The following is a 19,516-nucleotide window of genomic DNA, read 5'->3' on the forward strand; positions in this document are numbered from 1 at the left end:
CGATAACCTTAGCAAGCAATTGGGTAGTTCTAATCCAATTTCCTTCTTCTTTTAAGTTTGCTCTGTTCGACTTGAATCTAAATGGTGTTTAGTCTATTCCATCTCGATTTATTTTTTATGTTATATTTTTCATTATAGATTTGTCTTTTAAGTCGAAAAACACCCATAACAATAGTATTGAAAAAAAATTATAAAAATTAATAGTATGAGTTGTGAAACGTCTAATTAGAATATTCGTAAAAATAAAAAAAAAATAAAAATAAAAAAAGTCACTCTCATAGCCATAGTAAAATATTGTATTTCTCAATGCTTCTCTCTCTAACATCCTTTCTCTTTCCCATCATTTCATTTTCTTTCCTTTTTTAAAAATAAAATTTGGTTCACCAAATACCCTTGTTTTCAATTGATTTGTGAATAATTATAATATGAAACAATCTATTTACATAGATTACTTTATAATAGAATTCAATCATAATTTGTTACATATGCTATGTTGTATTTTTTGTTTACTACTACCATGTTGTATCTATCTATATCTATATTAAATGTATGGTATTAGATTTTTATGTACATGTCAACATTTTCTCTAATACTTTTTATATTTCTATATATTCGACATTGACATGTGGGACATAAATTGACATTTCTATTATATCGTTAAAAAAATTCATTAAACATAAAAAATAAACAACAAAGAATCACTAATGTAAAAATAACATAAATATAAACTTATTAACATGTTTAAAGCATAAAAGATTTATTTATCAATTTAAATATTTTATTTATTTTATTTTATATTTTTCTATAAATAATCATCAACATCGACATTTTATCGATATTTTTCATTTAGTTAAGATATTGATATTTATGTCGATATCAATATTTTAAACTTTGACTAAATGCAATCACTTTGATAGATTTGTAATATAGTTTCTATGTTTCGATTTCCTAATTATTTTTATAAAATTAGACCATATTGTATAAATATGTAATTTAACTATTTATATAATTTTTTACCCTACAACTTTCAGTTTTTCCAAATTAAAATCAAATTTGGCAGAAGTAAGTCTACTCAATTCACAAAAAACAATAACTCTCTCAAAACTAAATAAAATTCAAACAACAAAACAATTTTCATATCATCTTTCTTTAAAATAAATCTTCAAACAATTTTCATATCATTTTTCTTTAAAATAAATCTTCAAACTAGACATGTTCATATGATGATATTATATCAAATGGTTGTCCAAAAGAAAGTCTATTTAGAAGATAAAAATTAAAATACTTATTAAAAATTTGAGGAAAAGAATCTTTGCTAACACTTAACGATCCAATTTACTTCAATGTAATTTAGGTCTCGTTTGATAATCATTTTATTTTTTCATTTTGGTTTTTAACAATCAAACCTATTTCCTCCCATTTCTTACAACGACGATTTACATTTTTATTTACATCTTTTGTTAAGTATAATAGTTGAACTCTTAATCAAATTCCAAAAATAAAAACTAGTTTTTAAAAGCTACTTTTTTAGTTTTCAAATTTTAATTTAGATTTTTTAAACCATCAGTAAAAAGTAGATAACGGCCGAAGAAATTTGGAGTGAAAATAATGTTTATAAACTTAATTTTTAAAAATAAAAATAAAAATAAAATAAAATAGTTATCAAATATACCGTTAATGCAATTGAAATTTTTGGATAAAAAATGATTTACCTCACCAAGATTAGAGGTATAACAAATGTCTTTTGTCTCGTTGATAATTAATTCCTTACTAAAAATCCTTCCCTCTAAATTAAAATTTGTTGGAGGGCACGAAATATTATAAGATCAGTCTTTTATCTTTACATTTTTTTCAATGATAGAATATTGTTTATTTCAAATCTAAATACACTCATGGTTTTACTTTTAATTTCCTAAAAAGACCTCATACCAATAAAAATATTGTGTTCATTTATATTCGTTATATACTTACTGTATTTTCCTTGGTTCTAAATTATTTAAGATCTTGGTTACTCTTTCAACATCTAATTCTATATATAATCTAAAAAGTAACTAAGTAGATAACTTAATCACGACACAACTCTTTTAAATATATACTCTCGAATCTCGATCAGGAGGTTAGAACTACCTTAACACAAAATTTCAAGTGGTTAGATATGAAGAATAAATTTGAAAAAAGGGCCAATATCAATTTCTACCTTAAAATTTTAGAAGTATATCAATTTAAATCCAATTTAAATCACAAACTAATATTTGTATTGATTTAAAATTAATATTTTTGTAAATTAATCTCAAGATAGTTGATTCACTTACGACAAACTAGAAAATGTAATTGCAACAATTATATATTTTGGATAATATTTTTCAGATTAAATCGATATTAATTTATATATTTATAAAAGTTTATGAGTTGAATTAGTCCAATCATTAGTTTATGATTTTAATTGACATAATTTTCAACCAGCAGAGGCAAATTGGAAATTTTGCAAAAAGGTATTATTTGGAATTTCAATTTTGAAAACATTAGCTTATGACACGTGTGAAAAGGATGGCCGTCGGATTTGGCACGTGGCCGAAGGCAAACGTTGACTAGGACACACCGACACGTTTAGAACTTTGGACGACTTGTCTGAAAATCCAAATTTGTTGAACGACATGACGTCATGTCGGTTCATAAACTTTAGAGCTGCCGATTAAAATCAATTATTAGCCTTTCTAACCTAACCTTTGTGACCTTGTCCCCCAAATTATTTTATGCTCATTGAAAATTTTCAGATTTATCATTATTTATTTTGGACTATATAGTAAAAATTATCCCGATTTATATGATGATAGATACAATTATACCTTTAAATTTTCAATTGTAAAAATTAAATCGTTAAATTTTTACAAATATTAAAATTGAACACTAAAACTTATAATAGTTATAGACATTAGATCTCAAATGATAAAAATTTAACATTATATAAGTTTGAGAGTCAAACTTTAATATTTGTATAAATTTAATGGCTCGTTTTTATAATTGAAAGTTTAAGTATGTGTTTGGGACAAAGATTATCCTAAGACTATAATTAACCATCTCTTACTACAGTAAATACTATTTTGTATTCTCAATTAGGTACCGTCAACATTATTTTAAAACTCTTATTTGCTACCGTATTTACTATTTATTGCAACTTTTACTATTTTTATTCATCATTTTTTTTATTATGTGTTAGAGTGTCTATTATTTTCTTCTCAAACTAAAATAATTTATACTTCAAACACATACTATCATAATCCAAATTACTATCATGATCCAAATTAAAATAATATATATTTCAAACACAAACTATTATAACACAGCTATAATAATCTAAGACCATACTTCATAAATAGTTTTGTAATTATTCAAAAAAAAAATTGGCTTAATTTTTTTTTATAAAAAAATATTTTTACTTGATTTCTTTTATTAAAATTGGAAAGGAGAAACAAATGGTAATATAAAACCCTAACAAGAATTAAAAGTTTAATATCCTATTAGATGTTGAAACTAATTTTATGTCTAATAAATTTATTAATTTTTCAAAAACATGTTAAATATGTAGAGATTTATTAGTTACAAATTAGAAAGTTTAGAGACATATTTGATATTTTTAAAAGTTAGGAATCTAAAAGATATAAAGTTGAAATTTCAACTACCTAATGGATTGAATATTTTTAGTAGTACACAAACCTATTTTACCATGAAATTTTTGAATATTTTACCATGAAAATGTTTCTAAAATAAATATTTTAAAGATTTTACCATGAAAATTTTGAAAATACTTTTTTGCTTGGTCAAAGAAAATTTTAAAGTAAAAAGATCCTAACATGGCTTTGACAACACTCTTAACTTTTTCCCATTATGTAGAATACTAAGATCAATGACTTTTGTACTTCAACTTGCCATTCAATCATTAATAATTATTATTATTATAATAATAATAAACTCCAAAAAATCAAAATTAACATTTTTCAACTCTAATATTTCAATCCAATATTAACCACCTCCTCTCTCTCTCTCTCTCAGAATTTCCATCTCATGTGTGTTTTGTGAATGGAAAATTTTGACTTTTTTCTTTGTATGGTAGTTTGAAGAGATCAAAGATACAATCTCCATGAAAAAGAGATTAAAAGTCATTAAATTAATTTCTTCAAACTTGAAAGAGTTTATAGTAGAGTAAAATACAACCAATCAAATTGGTGGAATAAAAGATTTAGTGTCAATGGGGAAATTTGAAGTAGTTGAAATGAATGAAGAACTTTTAGAGCACACTACATTAAAATATCATTTTGATTCCTTAAATTTAGATTTTTGTTCTATTTAATCTCCATATTTTTAATAATTCTCAAAATTAGTTCATAGTTCATACCATTATTTTATAGTTAACTCATCTAAAAAAATAATCTTATTGACGTTCGAATCTTGTTTGCGTTGGGCTTCGTCATGGGTCCCAATCGTCTTGATCGGTAGCCCGCTTCTACCTAGTTTGGTCACAAGATACTCCGAGCTATCCTGCATAAAAGACCCTCGCACTAGTCTAGTGTTGAACCTACTACACTTTGATGCTTAGGTTAGTATAAGGAGTGGCTAATTCAACTAAGCACAAAAGAAGGTTGGATCTCTTCTTTGGAGGCTTCCCCTTTGGGATGGTCGAATGAGGTTGTTTATAAGGGTTCTCTAACAAACACCCTTTGGTTACGTGTAACAACATCGATGTTAGAGACATTGCTAGCACACGAAGTTGCAGGGTGCCAATTTGAGTCCGACTCAATTATTTTACAATTGGTATACATTCACCGACTCAACTGATTGGCCCAAACCTCAAAACATTTACATATCTCTTTTGGGACACACTCTCTTATGTCTCTCCCTAATATGCTATGGACTTGAGTTCGCCTGTGGCCTTTGGATCTTGAATTGGACAATTATCAACAAATCTCTATCGACTACATTCCTTCAAAAATTTTAGAAAGATATTTATATTATTAATATTGTTATACCAAAATGGATAAAATATTAACTTGAAACTTACAATAAATGTGACTTTATTTAGGAAATTTTCTATAATTCTATTAATAATTGAACTAAAAGAGGGACAAAATGGACCATGGAAATGTTGAGTTTGTAGACTTTGGGAGATTATGGTTGTGTAAAGCTGACATAGGAATGAAAATGAAAAGGAAAAAGGGAAAGAAAAGGTAGAAAGAGTCTTCAGTATTTGTTCTTTTCGTTTGCTTTGTCAAAAAAGAAACGGTGCCTTTTTGGTATGTGAAAATAAAGTGTCGGTGAATAAGTGATTTGACTATTATTCTACATCGCTCCCCAACCCTCACCAATCATCCAAATTTTTGTGGTAAGACTTGTTTGCCAAACTTTTTGAAAAATTTGTACGAAAGAGTCAAATTTTGAGGCCCACTTGAAATTTGATCTATCTTTTAAAGCCACTCGAAAATTGACCTCCTAATGACGTTGCATGCAAAAGTACCGTTTTAATCCCAAAACGCGTGCGAGGCCAAACGCAACACAGATTTCTCGCTCTTTCCTCTCGCTATCCAATTCACATTGCTCTCCATCATTTTTTCCTCGACTTTTTCCCCATCTTTTGAATTCTTCCTCTTGTTTCTTCTTCTAGAAAGAAGAAGAAAATAAGGCAAAAGAAGAAAAAGAAAGTCAGAACGTGTGCGACATCGACCGTTTTGGTACTAAACGGATATTTCACACGTGGCTGGCGTCATCAAAAAGCCAAAAATTGAGTGTTTTTTAAAGTTGGGCCAAATTTCAGGTGGGCCTCGAAATTTGACCCACCAGTACAAATTTTCCAAATATTTTTTCCCTTTTATTGTTTTATTGTTGAAGCATCAATCTTGTAATTGGTAGAAATCGAGCCCTTACATGGACTCCCACAAGGTCTCCCTTTGGCACCACCACGTGTCAAGACTCTCGTGGTAGACATTTCGAGCTTATGAAAAAGCTAAAGAACTATTAAATTGAACCATCTAACCTACAGAGTTTGGTCTTAAGTGAACCAAGAGCGTATTTCTCAAGCGATGACAGAGGTCTCTATAAATAGTGAAACACATACGGTATGTAAGTATGCAATTTTACCCTAGCTCTACTCAACACTTTCTCAATCTAAGCATTGAAGCATTAGAACATGTTAGACACAAGTACCAAAATAATGTGACCCTTACCCCTCGTCTCATCACCTCGACTATCCGCCCACGTGGACCTATAACCAAGTTCTCACATCAACACATCTTGTAAGGAATATTTTCTCTCAAATCACATTCAAAATTAGTATAGATATTCTGACAATATTACAGGCAGGACAATGTTAGTATACGTGAAATGATCCAATTTGAAATCTAAGACTTAAACTAGTAACATATTCATATTAAAGAAGATTCTCATCTTAAATATTGTATGAATTTTTTTTTTTTCTAATTCAACAATATGTAAGATAAGAGATTTAAATCTTTTACCTCTTAGGGGCATTTGAAACAAGAATTGGTTATTATAGTTTTAGGTTATAATAGTTTGTGTTTAAGATGTAAATTATTTTAGTTTGAGCTATAATAGTGTGTTTGATGTGTAAACTATTTTAGGTTGAAAATGAAATAATAAACACTATAGCAAATAGTAAATATTGTTGTAAATTTGAGCTTTGAAATAATATTGACCGTAGCTAATTAAAAACAACAAAATAGTATTTACTATAGCAAAATGTGATTATTATAATCTTAGGATAGTCATTGCCCCAAATGCCCCTTTAATCAAATACGTGTACCTAAACTAAATGCTCAATACTCAAAGTTATCCTTTTCTCATTCAAATTTGAGATCCCTTCACCACCCATCACTTGACTTGATCCTCATAAAAACTTAACAAAACATTACCACCAAAATCCAAGATTAATTCAATCACAATAGTTTTTCCTTTCAGTTAAATTAAGTACCATTTCGGTCTAAAAATTAGGTTTCATTAAAATTTTCATCTATATATGTTCAAATGTCCAAACTTAATCTATGAACTTTCAATATAAATCCTACATTTAGATGGCGTCCCTTTTGCAACCTGTTTAAGCTTCGATCAAATTGATTTGTGCCTCCTTCATAATTTGGAGCCAGAAAGGATACCGCTCGCTACCCAAATCAACCAACCTGGAAATGAAGCTTGATAGGTATGCTGCTCACATATCATATACATGAAACGCAAGGAGCAGCTAGTGAGGTGGTTTGGAAAATGTAATTGTACCAAAATTCTAGCTCAATTGCAATGTCACATGTTAGTTGGCCTTGCCCATGACAGTTTCTTCACCATCAAACACGGTTCTCTCCATGGGAAATTTACACCTCTCTCCTGAGCACATAAGGTGTTAAAAGAAATGCCGAGCAAAACGATACACCTGCTAAATGCTCTTCTCAGAAGCCTCTGCAAATAGAATCAATGGGGACAAACTTTATATCTCTTTCATGAAATAGTATCTTATGAAAGATAATTTCACTGTTCCTATAGTTTTTGAAGGTGTTATGCAATCGACAAACAAAGAAAAGGATAAAACATAAACAGTAGAGAAATCAACATAGATTTATGTGATACATTAACAGTGTATTAGCTACGTCTACGGGCAAAAGGAGAGAGCAGCTTATTATTAGAGAGAGAGTATCATATTACAAATTGTAAAGGCACCTGTAGGGTTAAAAGGTTTATATATAGTGCACCTCCCTAAACTATAGAGCCAAAATCGTCAATAACATAAATACGAATACAAAATAGATTTCAAGGCATTCTAACAAATAATAGATTGAAGACATTCTAATAGAAGGCCTACACAGGGCTGTACGCACTTGCATTTGGAAAGACTGTTCATGTGTTCATAAAGAAAAATAAGAAAAATGCATGAGCAATTCCACGTTTTTTTGGAATTTTCTCAACCAAACGTGATTTTGTGGACTTTGATGATAACTGGGTATGAGTATACCGATGACCAAGCATGTATAAACCCCGACCCTACCACACCTGATAGCTTATTATCGACCTGTACTCAACTGTCAAATTCAAGGGTCAGAAGTAGCATACATGGCTTTATAACTGTTAAAAAATAAAAGAGTAGGGAAGAGAATAACAACCCAGTTACATGGAAACCCTAGTACAGGGAGAAAAACCACGATAAACACTGATTTTTATTATTAATTCTAATACACAAAGTACAAGAGAATAGGCCAAATAAATAGACTAGTGAGAACCCCTAGGGTACACACAATTACTAAAATACCCCTAAGGTTACAAGCTGTTTTTCGACACTCCCCCTCAAGTTGGGGCATAAATATCAATAAGGCCCGACTTGCTGACACAGTAAACAAAACTGTCTCAGTAACCCTTTTGTGAGCGCATCTGCAATTTGCTGATTTAAGGGAACATAAGGAATGCATATACTTCCGTTGTCAAGTCTTTCCTTGATGAAGTGCCGGTTGATCTCAACGTGTTTTGTTCTGTCATGCTGAACATGATTAATTGCAATACTTATTGTTGCCTTATTGTCACAAAACAGTTTCATTGGGAGCTTAATGTCTTGATGAAGATCTGACAACACTTTCATCAACCAGATTTCTTCACATATCCCTAAACTCATGGTCCGATACTCAGCTTCTGCACTACTTCTGGCCACAACCCCCCTGTTTCTTGCTCCTCCAGGTCACAAGATTACCCCAAACAAATGTGCAATACCCTGATGTTGATTTTCTATCAACAACAGACCCTACCCAATTAAAATCAATGTAGGCTTCAATGCAGCATTTATCAGACTTCTTGAACATTAACCCCTTACCAGGTGTACCTTTCAGATATCGTAGAATGCGTTCAACTGTTGTCATGTGTTCTTCACAAGGAGCCTGCATAAACTGACTGACAACACTCACTGCATATGAAATATCAGGTCTCGTATGAGATAAGTATATCAATTTCCCAACTAACCGCTGATACCTCTCTTTATTGACCGGAACACTGTTACTAGTATTGCTAAGCTTTGAATTATATTCAACTAGGGTGTCAGCAAGTTTGCACCCAGTCATTCATGTTTCCGTAAGAAGATCAATCGCGTATTTCCGTTGGGACACTGAGATTCTGTCCCTAGACCGGGCTACTTCCATTCCGAGAAAGTATCTCAACTTCCCAAGGTCTTTAATTTCAAACTCTTTGGCCATCTTTGTTTTGAGTTTCACAATTTCATCATCATCATCACCGGAGAGCACAATATCGTCAACGTACACAATGAGAATTGCTACCTTCCCTGAAGTTGACTTTTTTGTAAAAAGTGTGATCTGAGTGCCCTTGGGTATACCCTTGTCCTTTGACAAAAGTGGCAAATCTGTCAAACCAAGCTCTCGGAGACTGTTTCAACCCATAAAGCGACTTTCTCATCTGGCAGACTCGCTGTTTGAACTAGTCTTCAAATCCAGGAGGAGGATTCATGTAGACTTCCTCCATTGAGAAAGGCATTCTTTACATCCAGTTGATGTAGAGGCCAATATTTGTTAACTACAACTGATAGCAATACTCAGATAGTATTGAGTTTAGCTACTGGAGAGAATGTCTCGGAATAATCTACCCAAAAGGTTTGAGTAAACCCTTTGGCAACTAACCTGGCCTTGTACCGATCAACGGACTCATCTGACTTGTACTTTATAGTGAAAACCCATTTGCACCCAACTGTCTTGTGCCCTTTAGGTAGGATCACTTGGTCCCACGTTCCATTTTTCTCCAGAGCTCTCATCTCCTCCATAACAACAGCCTTCCAAACTTCAGTTCTCATTGCTTCTTGTATGTTACTCGATATCACCCCTACATCTAAACTAGTGGTAAAGGCCCTAAATTCAGATGATAGGTTACTGTATGTCATGTAGTTATGCATAAGGTACCTTGTACATGACCGAATACCTTTCCTCAGGGCTATTGGAAAATCAAAAGAAGCATCATACTCCTTCAGACTGTCAGAATTTTCACTGTGATCACTAGTCTCCTCTTCTTGTTTCTCATCTTCAGAAATCACCACCTTTTCACCATTATCTCTAGTATCACTCACATTTTCTAAAGCTGTGTCTGAATCGTCATTCACTGTCGTCTTCCCATCTGCTATAGTGGTGTTGTCAGCACCTTCTCCTCCTTTTTCCTCTTGCACTCGTTAGTCTCAGTACAAGTATCAATCTCAGGAATACATGTAACTGATGTCGGGTTTGACTCATAGACCGGAGCCGGAAATGCAACAGGTGACGCTCCTTCCTTCCTGAGATTCTTTCTATAGTATGTTATCTATGGGACTTGATTGGTAGAGAGGGTAGGACCGACATGTTAGGGAATAGGAGATGACTCCAAAGGAACTGTATATGTGGACCAGTTAGTCTCTTCACTAGAGGTCTCCCCCTGAAGATGGTTAACAGGGAAGAAGGGTTGATCCTCAAAGAAGTGATATCCATGGAAACAAAATATTTGCGAGAGGATAGGTGGTAACATTTATACCCACGCTGATGGAGTGGATATCCAACAAAGACGCATTTTTTAGCACGGAGGGTAAATTTCATGCGGTTTGGACCATGGGAGTGAACAAAGGCAACACAGTCAAAAACTCGAAGTGGTACATCGAAGACTAAACGAGTCGTAGGGTAGGACTCTTTCAAACAATCTAACGGGTTTTGAAAATTGAGGACTCGGGAAGGCATTCGGTTGATTAAGTGAGCAGCAGTAAGGATGGCATCACCCCATAGGTAAGACGAGAGTGATGTGGATAGCATTAAGGACCTGGTAACTTCCACCAAATGATGATTTTTCCTCTCGACTACCCCATTTTGTTAGGGAGTGTAGGCACACGAACTCTGGTGGATAATCCCTTTGGATGCAAGAAACTCCTGAAAGGAAGTGTTAAAGAATTCCCGCCCATTGTCACTTCTCAAAATACCAATTCTGGCATTAAACTGGGTTTCCACAGTGGCATAAAATTGTTGGAATACAGATAACACCTCGGACTTATCAGTGAGAAGAAATACTCAAGTAAGCCGAATGTGGTCGTCTATAAAAGTGACAAATCAGCGTTTCCCTGTGGAGGTTGTGGTTGGTGAGGGACCCTAAACATCACTGTGGACTAAGGTGAAGGGCTTGAGTGGTTTATAGGGCTGGGAGTGGAAGGAGACACGATTCTGTTGGCACGAATATACACTTCACACTTTAAAGAAGACACATTAATATTGCGAAATAAATGCGGAAATAAGTATTTCATGTACTAAAAGTTTGGATGTCCTAAGCGGTAATGCCATAACAGAAAATCATTCTCAGAGTTAGAAAAATTTAAGGAGACAAGGCTAGTCCTATAATCATTCTTAGAGGAAGCATCATCAGTTAGGAAGTAGAGTCCCCTATCGTACCGGGCAATGCCAATCGTCGTCCCCGAGCTTAGATCCTGAAATAAAACAGAGTCAGGTGAAAATACTACCTGACAATTCAGATCTCTTGTAATCTTACTGATGGATAACAAATTATATGAAATTTTAGGAACATGCAAAATGTCCTGCAAAACCGAACCCTCAAACGGAGATAAATCCTCTTTTCCCGCAACAGATGCGAATGACCCATCTGTAATCCTAATTCATTCATTACCAGCACTTGGATAATATGAGAGAAACTGATCAGAGGTACCAGTAAGATGATCCGTCGCCCCTGAGTCAACAATCCAAGGTTTTTTACCGTTCACACTAATAAGACCAAAAGACTGTATATTGTCTGACTGGGCGATGGTACTGATTCCAACCGTACTCAAGCTGGTTGTACTATCAACTAAGGGAAATCCAGACAGGATATTTGTAGTGGGTAAAATAGGGAAAGAATTTACCGGGTTTTCATCTGGGTATTGAGTCGAGCCACAACCGGCTTGAAACGAGGCAGCCACTAACAGCTAGAAGGAGATCGCCGGCTGGAAGGTAATCACCAGCTGGAGGGAGGTCACCGGCTGAAAGTGGTCGCCGGCTCGTTGTTGGTCGAACGAACTAGGGCCAAGCGCGGACGGATCTACCGTGTTCGGCGTGACTCCTCGTAGATTGGACGGATCTGGCGCAGAAGGACCGACCGGTGCAAAGAGCTGCGGCACGGAGGGTTGTGACGGCACGAAGGGTTGTGATGGCGCGCAAAGAGATATGATGGATCTGGCCTCGACCGGTGCGGCTGGTGGCGACCCACGATTGGAATCAACCGAAAACATACCTGTCCGTCCGTCGATGACTCGTCTGGACTCGCTCAACTCTTCTATCTGGTGTGGCGGTTTCCACCGATGCCGGCTCTCCATCGACTGCAGTTGGACGGCAGAAATCAACTCCGGCAGGACTGCTTGAAAACATTCCTTTACGGCTGCTCAAATAGCGGTCTTCATGTCAAACGAAGTTCCATCAGCAGAAGATGATTGAGGTTGGTTCTCTTCCATAATGGCTAGGGTTTCATCGCCTAGCTCTGATACTGTGTTAAAAAATAAAAGAGTAGGGAAGAGAATAACAACCCAGTTACGTGGAAACCCTAGTACAGGAAGAAAAACCACGAAAGACACTGATTTTTATTATTAATTCTGATACACAAAGTACAAGAGAATATGCCAAATAAATAGACTAGTGAGAAGCCCTAGGGTACACACAATTACTAAAATATCCCTAGGGTAAACTAGGCTCCATTTTTTATAGGTTTTCGGTCTTAGTCAAGATAGGTCAGGGGCGCGTCAGAACGGTCGGTGGCTGCTTAGTCTCATCCGAGAGTCTAATCTCTTAGAAGCAAGCCCAACCGCAAGCTGTTTTTCGACAATAACTATATGAAATCTTTGCTTCAAAAAATAATAATAATAAATAAATTAAAAGCTGCAGCCAACTTGTTTGAGAAAATGCTGGCAAAAAATGTAATTTCATGGAGCTCCTTGATTGCTTGTGTTCTCACAATGGCAGCACTAAATCTTTTCAATAAAATTATTAATAGGAAAACCAAATTCAATCCAATCACCGTGATTGGGGCATTACAGACATGTTCAATTGCATGTAACTTGGAAGTGGGAAAGAGGATCCGTGAACTTCTTACCAGCAAAGTTTTGGATTTGGATGTTTCAATTTCCACAGCTCTGATTTATACGACATGAAATGCTTTTCACCTGAAGAACCCCCTGACATGCTTGAAAAAGTGCCCTGGTTACTTGGGTTGCCTTGATAGGTGGATATTCTCCAAATGAGATATCATCCATGTCAATGGAAACCTTCAATACCATGCTGTTGAACAACATAAATCCTGAAGTTGTCCCCATAGTGAAAATTCTTGCTTCTTGTTCAGCTTTGAGCATTCTCCAACAAGCACTTTGCCTCCATGACTATGTTGTTAAAACTAGCTTCATCCATAATGTTTTTGTAGGAGTTTCGCTCATAGAGCTGTGTTTGAAATGTGACAGCATAGTTAATACAATGAAAGTATTTGAAGAAATAAAAGTAAAAGAGTTACCTGGAGTGTGATCATGGCAGACTATGGAAATCCCTGGACAAGGAAGAAAAGATTTTGAACTGTTTGACAAAATGATAGAGACATCAGAAGTTATGCCCAACCAAGTAACATTTCTCTCATTTTTACCTTCTTGTAACCATGCCGGTTTGAATGGAGAAGGGATCAATATATTGGACATATTGTTGCATGAATACAGAAAAAACCCCAACATACTGACACAGAGCATTATGGCATCATTATTGATCTTCTTGGTCAAACAGGAGAACTTGACAGGGCACTAGACTTCGTTCAAAAAATGCCAATCCAGAAGTGCCCTGCAGTTATGTGTCGCTTGTAGTCATCACAAATCTGAGTTGGGAGAGCTTGCAGCAAAAAAAATTTGTAACTGATGACAAATTACACCCAGAATCTGATCACATTTATAGGTTGCTAGGAATTTGAATGTTAATATGAGAGATGAAGGTTATAGCTCTAATACAAATTCTTGTCTATAGGGCATTGAAAAAATTGTATGATAAACATTCAATTGAAGGTGCCATGCAAGTTGAGGAAACTATGCAAATTGAGTGGTCGGTGATTTGATTATAGGACCATTTACGAAAATATAATCCATTGGATACAAGATTTGTGCTTCGCTTTGAGAAAGTCAAAACCACAACTAACAATCCGCAGTGGAGCAGAAAAAATAATTCCATTTATTTGCTATGTTTTCACAATTCATAATCACCTGGTAAAAGGAAAATATGAATATCATTTCCCTAAGGTACCGTTGTTTTTTGTTTCCCAAGTGCCAGTATGCGTTCCAACAGAACATTGGTGCATAGACTAGCCACATGGAAATATAAACATAATCTAAGAACATATTTTTAGCGGGACCTCTGCAAGAGTCTGCAAGCCACAACAACTGTTGCCAGAGCCCATACAACTACAAGAGCAGCAAGAAATAAGATATCACGTTGTTCAGAAGTTCTGATCCAGCAGGAAAGCGTGCCCTGCCCACTTCTTTTCTAATTGTTACCTTGGCTGTCCTCCTCTCAAGGCTTGTTCGTAGTTTCCTTGTAAATTTCAGCACTAGGAAGTTCATCTTTGTCTCCTTTTATACCTTCCTCATCATAGGTCCTCTCCATTCGACCCCTGAAATTGTCAATCTCAATCTTCTCAACTTATAGGACAATGAGAAAAGAAAGGTTCCAAGCTCTACTGTCATGTACCCAGATAATTTTGATTTCTTTATGTTATCTGGATTTAAAAACTCTATATATCCACCCTGAAGAATTGACTATCCCGTCTAATCACATACATGTTGGAGCTCATGACAGTTTCTTTGTATTCTAATCATATATTGTATTTGTTGAGATATGAGGTTTTTCTTCATTAAATTTCAATTTTTGAGTTTCTTAAATTTATTGCTATATTTAATTTTTAGTTTGATATCTAAGTAAATGTTAAATCTAAGATTTACATGGTTTGTTATTTTTAAGTTTCCTTAATGTTTTGGGAGTTTCTCTTTTTAATATTATTTTAAATTGTAGGTTAGTAGTATTAATTAGATTCATATCCTTGTCCTATATAAAGATGTGCTACCATGTATTGTAAGTGTCACAAATCACAATTTTGTGTACCACGTTTTGATTGTACCACATTTTGAGTATCACAATTTTGTGTACTACATTTTGAGTATCGCATTTTGTGCATCACCATTTGTGTACCACATTTTGTGTATCACTATTTTTTTTCTACTTCAATAAGAAGTTTAAATTTCACTCTCATTTTCATTTTTCTTCTCATTGTTTAACAAACATTGAAATATTGATTTACTTCTACCGCATTTATTTTTCCATCAATTTCATTTTCTCAAAGTAGAATCACAGCTACTTTGATTTTTGCAACAATATTGATCATTCTAAGTTTAATGCTTGTAATTCTCATGATTGAGATCGATTTTTTTTATAAGAAACTGAGAATTTTGATTCCTTTTATGTTATCTAGATTTCAAAACGTAAGGCCCTAGCTATAGAAATAAGAAGAATATTAGTAGAATATTAGTAGAATATTAGTAGGGAGGTTAGAAGGGGCATATGAGTAATTAGATAGTAAGTTTGTTATGAATTTCAGTTATAAATAGGGAGGGAGGGGTGAGAGAAAGGTGTGAAGAATTTAGTGGGATTTCCTAGTTTGGGAATTTGAGAGAGTATTTCCAGCCCTCTTGAAAGTGTTCGTTTGACACTGTTCTATTGGGTATTTTTGTTCATTTTGCTTACGAGATTATAGCATATTTCAATATATGTTCCTATATTTCTGTAATTGAATTGTTATTGAGTTTATTCTATATTCTTGAGTATTGTTCTTGTTAAAAGGGATCCTAATAGAAAACTCTATATATCCACCCTAAAGCATAGATTATCTCGTATAATCCCATATATGTTGGAGCTCATGATAGTGTCTTTTTTATTCTAATTATATATTGTATTGATCATTCCATATTTAACATTTGTAATTCTCAGATCATCAATTACGTGATTAGATTTTTTTATAAGAAACTGAGAATTTTGATTCCTTTATGTTATCTAGATTCGAAAACTCTATATTCCACCCTGAAGCATAGACTATCCCGTCTAATCCCCTATATATTGGAGCTCATGATAGTTTCTGTTTTATTCTAATTATATATTGTATTGAATATTGATCATTCTATGTTTTTCACTTGTAATTCTCATATCACCACCAACGTGATTAGAGACCCACTTTTTATAAGAAACTGAGAAGTATAAATTCAAAAGGACAAGAAGGAAGACAACCTAAGGACAAAGGGTAGAGAGAACCCTTTCCAAACAAAAGAGCTAACAGAGAAAGACCTTCCAATTTTTTAATACTCATGGCAAGGCTGCAAGTACTCCAAAATTCTTTATGACTTGAACTCCCACATGAAACCAAGTGCTGTATCTATAAACAAAAGAATCTTAAGCTATTCTCGAAGATTCTAAAGTTTCGTTCCTTCCAAGTTATCCACAAGGTTGCTTTCACTGCACAACACCGAAGAATCTTTTCTTTGCCTCTAAACAAATACCCAACAAAAGCCGAGCAACCAGTCCTCAACCTTCTTGGGAAACAAATCGACAGACAGGATTCTTTTAAAAAGAAGGTCCAGCCTTTAGCCACAAAAGAGCAGTGAAGCAGCAAATGGTCAGTGTCTCAATGGTCTACCCCCTTTGAACAAAGACAACATAATGAAGGGGGGAGAATCCAAAAAGGAAAACGTCTTAGTCATCTCTCATATTAACCCCCTACGGCCCTACCTACTGAATGCGACATCATGGCATTAGGCTGAAATGTTTATGAATGTTTTTGCAGTAGTTTAAAATTTTCATAATCAATACCTTTTCTCTTTTCCATAGGTTCAAAGTTGTCGCAGACACACATACTAGTAGCAAAACTTGCTCATTGAAATGTTTTGTTAATGCTTGAGAAAGATTTCCAAAAAATTTTCTCAAAAAAAATGCTGGTGAAAGAGGGAATAAGCATATTAAAAATAAAAAAATAAAAAAATAAAAAATGGCAAAACTAGGTTAAATAGGAGTTCGTAGACTGCAATTTGATTTAGTACGTTGCTTCCTTTTAATCATTGTATTTGTAAGAAAAAAATAATCAAACATGGCCAGGTTAAATAAATTTAGTAATTATTGGTAAATAAACAAATCTAGTAGGGATGATTCATCACCTATTCCTTGAAAATGATTTGTTGTACTGAATCCATATCTAAGTCACAAATAAACACTTAAATGAAAGCAAACAAAAACAAGTGAAAATGTCCATAAAACTAATAAGAAGACAAGCTACTAGCAGCTGCTCCTAATATACAATAGTGATGTGTGTCAATAGGACTCAAGATTAGCTATCAGACAACATAGAAAACCAGAAAAACACTAACCTCCAAAGCCTTTCTATTATCTCTCCCTTTCCAATATGCTTGTCCAGCAATTCAGGCACGTCTTCAGGATTAACATAGCCATACCTAAATTTAATATGCATAATTATCTAATAAATCAATTGAAAATATCTCTAAGTGGTGGTGAAGTATTTTCCCCATTTAAAACTTGTCTTACCAATGCCCCATGATTCTCCCATCTGAATCTGGACAATATATAATCAAGTTTCCAGCATACTTGTGTCCACCAATGTGTGAACATGGATGGACATAAATTTGATCCTTCAGCCCTCTCAGTTTAATCTCCTCTTTAAGTTTTGAAACAAGAACTGGTCCACAGACACCACATCTCTGGTCTCGACTACCATGTGCACATACAAAAATGTAAGAGCCAGCCAAAACATCGTATTCTCCAGAGGCCTGCAGTTTACCATTCAAAAGCACATCCTCAACAAACCTCTCTACACCTTTATCTTTCAAGCCCCTGTATATTGGGTGGGTGTGATGGGAGACGGGGTCATTGCTCATATGGTAACAAAAAAAGATCATGGCAGAAATGAGTCACATCAAATTAACTCTTAAGGAATGAAAGTGATAATACATTGGACTGAACAAAATAACCCTTACAAAAAAAACCCATGATCATAATTTGTCTACAATAACTCGTGAAGTACAGGTAAGAAAAAATAATATGAGAAAAACATTAATGATCTTCAAAGATCCTAAAGATTGGCCACATAATTGGAATTGGTATTATAATCTACCGTGATTACAGTTCAATTACCTTTTGGAACAAATCAGACTTTAGTTTGTATGGTAACTACAGTTTGTTGACGCACATTATCATTTAGTTTATTTAAAAATAAGTCAATCAATAATGAGAACTAAATCAATTCTCTCACCTGTATTTGACCATTTCCGGAAAAATCAATACATCTCCATCCGAATACTCCGTTCCCTCACCTGCCTCGCATATCGTCAGTTTCGTCTAGCAAGCCAAAACGAGCAGGAGAAATATAAAAGAGATGGAAGGGTACTCGAATTCATTAAACTATATACAGGATTTTAAATGGCATTAACAACAAAGCCATCTCATGGACAAAATAAACCATCGTTCGAATTCAATCATCAAAAGTGCATTACTAACCTTAACAGAGATTTCATTCTTATGAACTTTGATGGCAGAAGATAGGAGGTTTGGTAGCAGATCAGCGTCCGAGTGTTCAACGCGGGACGGCCAGAATTCAGGACTTCGATAACATAGGAACACATGGCGCTCGTAAGCAGCAACGGTTCCGGCAAGGTTGCTCCGATACATATCCGGCCGCCGGAAGCCATACTTCTCGTCTTCGGCAACGGAGAATGTGGAGAAACGGCGAGATTCCGAGAAGTGGAGTAAAATTGGCGACTGGATTTGGTGGGAAGAGGAGAGATTGGTAGAACGGAAGAGCAAGAGAGGCTCGCGTGGAGTTTTCTCGGCACGTGAGAGGGAACGACGTGGACGCCATAACCGCATAGCTTCGTCTTTTGGGCGGCGCCGCCGTGTCCCCTGACGCCGAAGGCCGCTGAGAGTACTGAAAACTAAATGCGCGGGGGATAAAAGATAACATAAAGATGCTTGGTAGAGAATTTGAAAACAATAGATTAAACGAAAACACGATTGTATTTTAAGTTTCATATATATGTTTGGCGGTAGAAATTCACTTAATATTAATTGACAATAACTTTTTATTAATTTATTTATGAACATGATTTTATGTTATAAAAATAGAAAATTATTTTAAATGATAAAACTACTGAAAATATTTACAAATAATAGCATAATAAAATACTATATCTGCAATAGACTATTATCTATGTCTATCATTATACATATAGACATAGTAGTTTATCGCAGATAGATAATTAAATTTTGCTATATATATAAATATTTTTGTTCATCTTCCTTTATTTGAAAACAATCCAACAAAAAATATATAATTATTATTTTGTAATGTTATAAAATTTATAGGATAAGTTGAAATTTTTGTCTCTATACTTTGGAAGAAATTAAACTTC

General features: G+C 34.3%; 1 protein-coding gene and 1 pseudogene across 3 annotated transcripts; one reads left to right on the forward strand and one right to left on the reverse strand.

Annotated features, from left to right (window-relative positions):
* Positions 1-6,935: 6,935 nt before the first annotated feature.
* LOC120090618 (altered inheritance of mitochondria protein 32-like) lies at positions 6,936-19,108 on the reverse strand. 3 transcript variants are annotated; one of them, XR_005485573.2, is made up of 9 exons: positions 18,606-19,103; positions 18,361-18,446; positions 17,637-17,942; positions 17,462-17,545; positions 14,552-14,667; positions 13,660-13,847; positions 13,534-13,566; positions 13,123-13,463; positions 6,936-7,455 (listed from the first exon to the last, which is right to left on the reverse strand). XR_005485573.2 is itself a non-coding variant. In XM_039048336.2 (5 exons), the coding sequence occupies exons 1-5, from the start codon at positions 18,972-18,974 to the stop codon at positions 14,568-14,570; spliced, it is 945 nt and encodes a 314-aa protein (XP_038904264.1). In that variant the 5' UTR covers positions 18,975-19,108; the 3' UTR covers positions 14,206-14,567. The 3 variants fall into 3 exon arrangements, 1 of the variants encoding a protein (XP_038904264.1); XR_005485576.2 differs by lacking the exon at positions 14,552-14,667; XM_039048336.2 differs by lacking the exons at positions 6,936-7,455; positions 13,123-13,463; positions 13,534-13,566; positions 13,660-13,847 and having other exon boundaries at positions 14,206-14,667; positions 18,606-19,108.
* LOC120090617 (putative pentatricopeptide repeat-containing protein At3g01580 pseudogene) lies at positions 12,728-14,048 on the forward strand (annotated as a pseudogene).
* Positions 19,109-19,516: the final 408 nt, after the last annotated feature.

The sequence above is a fragment of the Benincasa hispida genome, chromosome 11 (assembly GCF_027475165.1).
Source record: "Benincasa hispida cultivar pf3 chromosome 11, pf3_genome.v1.1, whole genome shotgun sequence".
Taxonomy (NCBI): domain Eukaryota; kingdom Viridiplantae; phylum Streptophyta; class Magnoliopsida; order Cucurbitales; family Cucurbitaceae; genus Benincasa; species Benincasa hispida.

What these genes read in the sequence shown, in the direction of transcription:
- LOC120090618 (XM_039048336.2), bottom strand. Translation starts at nt 18,974, where the DNA reads ATGCGGTTATGGCGTCCACGTCGTTCCCTCTCACGTGCCGAGAAAACT. An exon ending in GGGAGAATCATGGGGCATTG is followed by an intron (nt 17,546 to 17,636) that starts GTAAGACAAGTT and finishes TATTAAATTTAG; the next exon opens with GTATGGCTATGTTAATCCTG. An exon ending in ATAATAGAAAGGCTTTGGAG is followed by an intron (nt 14,668 to 17,461) that starts GTTAGTGTTTTT and finishes TGACAATTTCAG; the next exon opens with GGGTCGAATGGAGAGGACCT.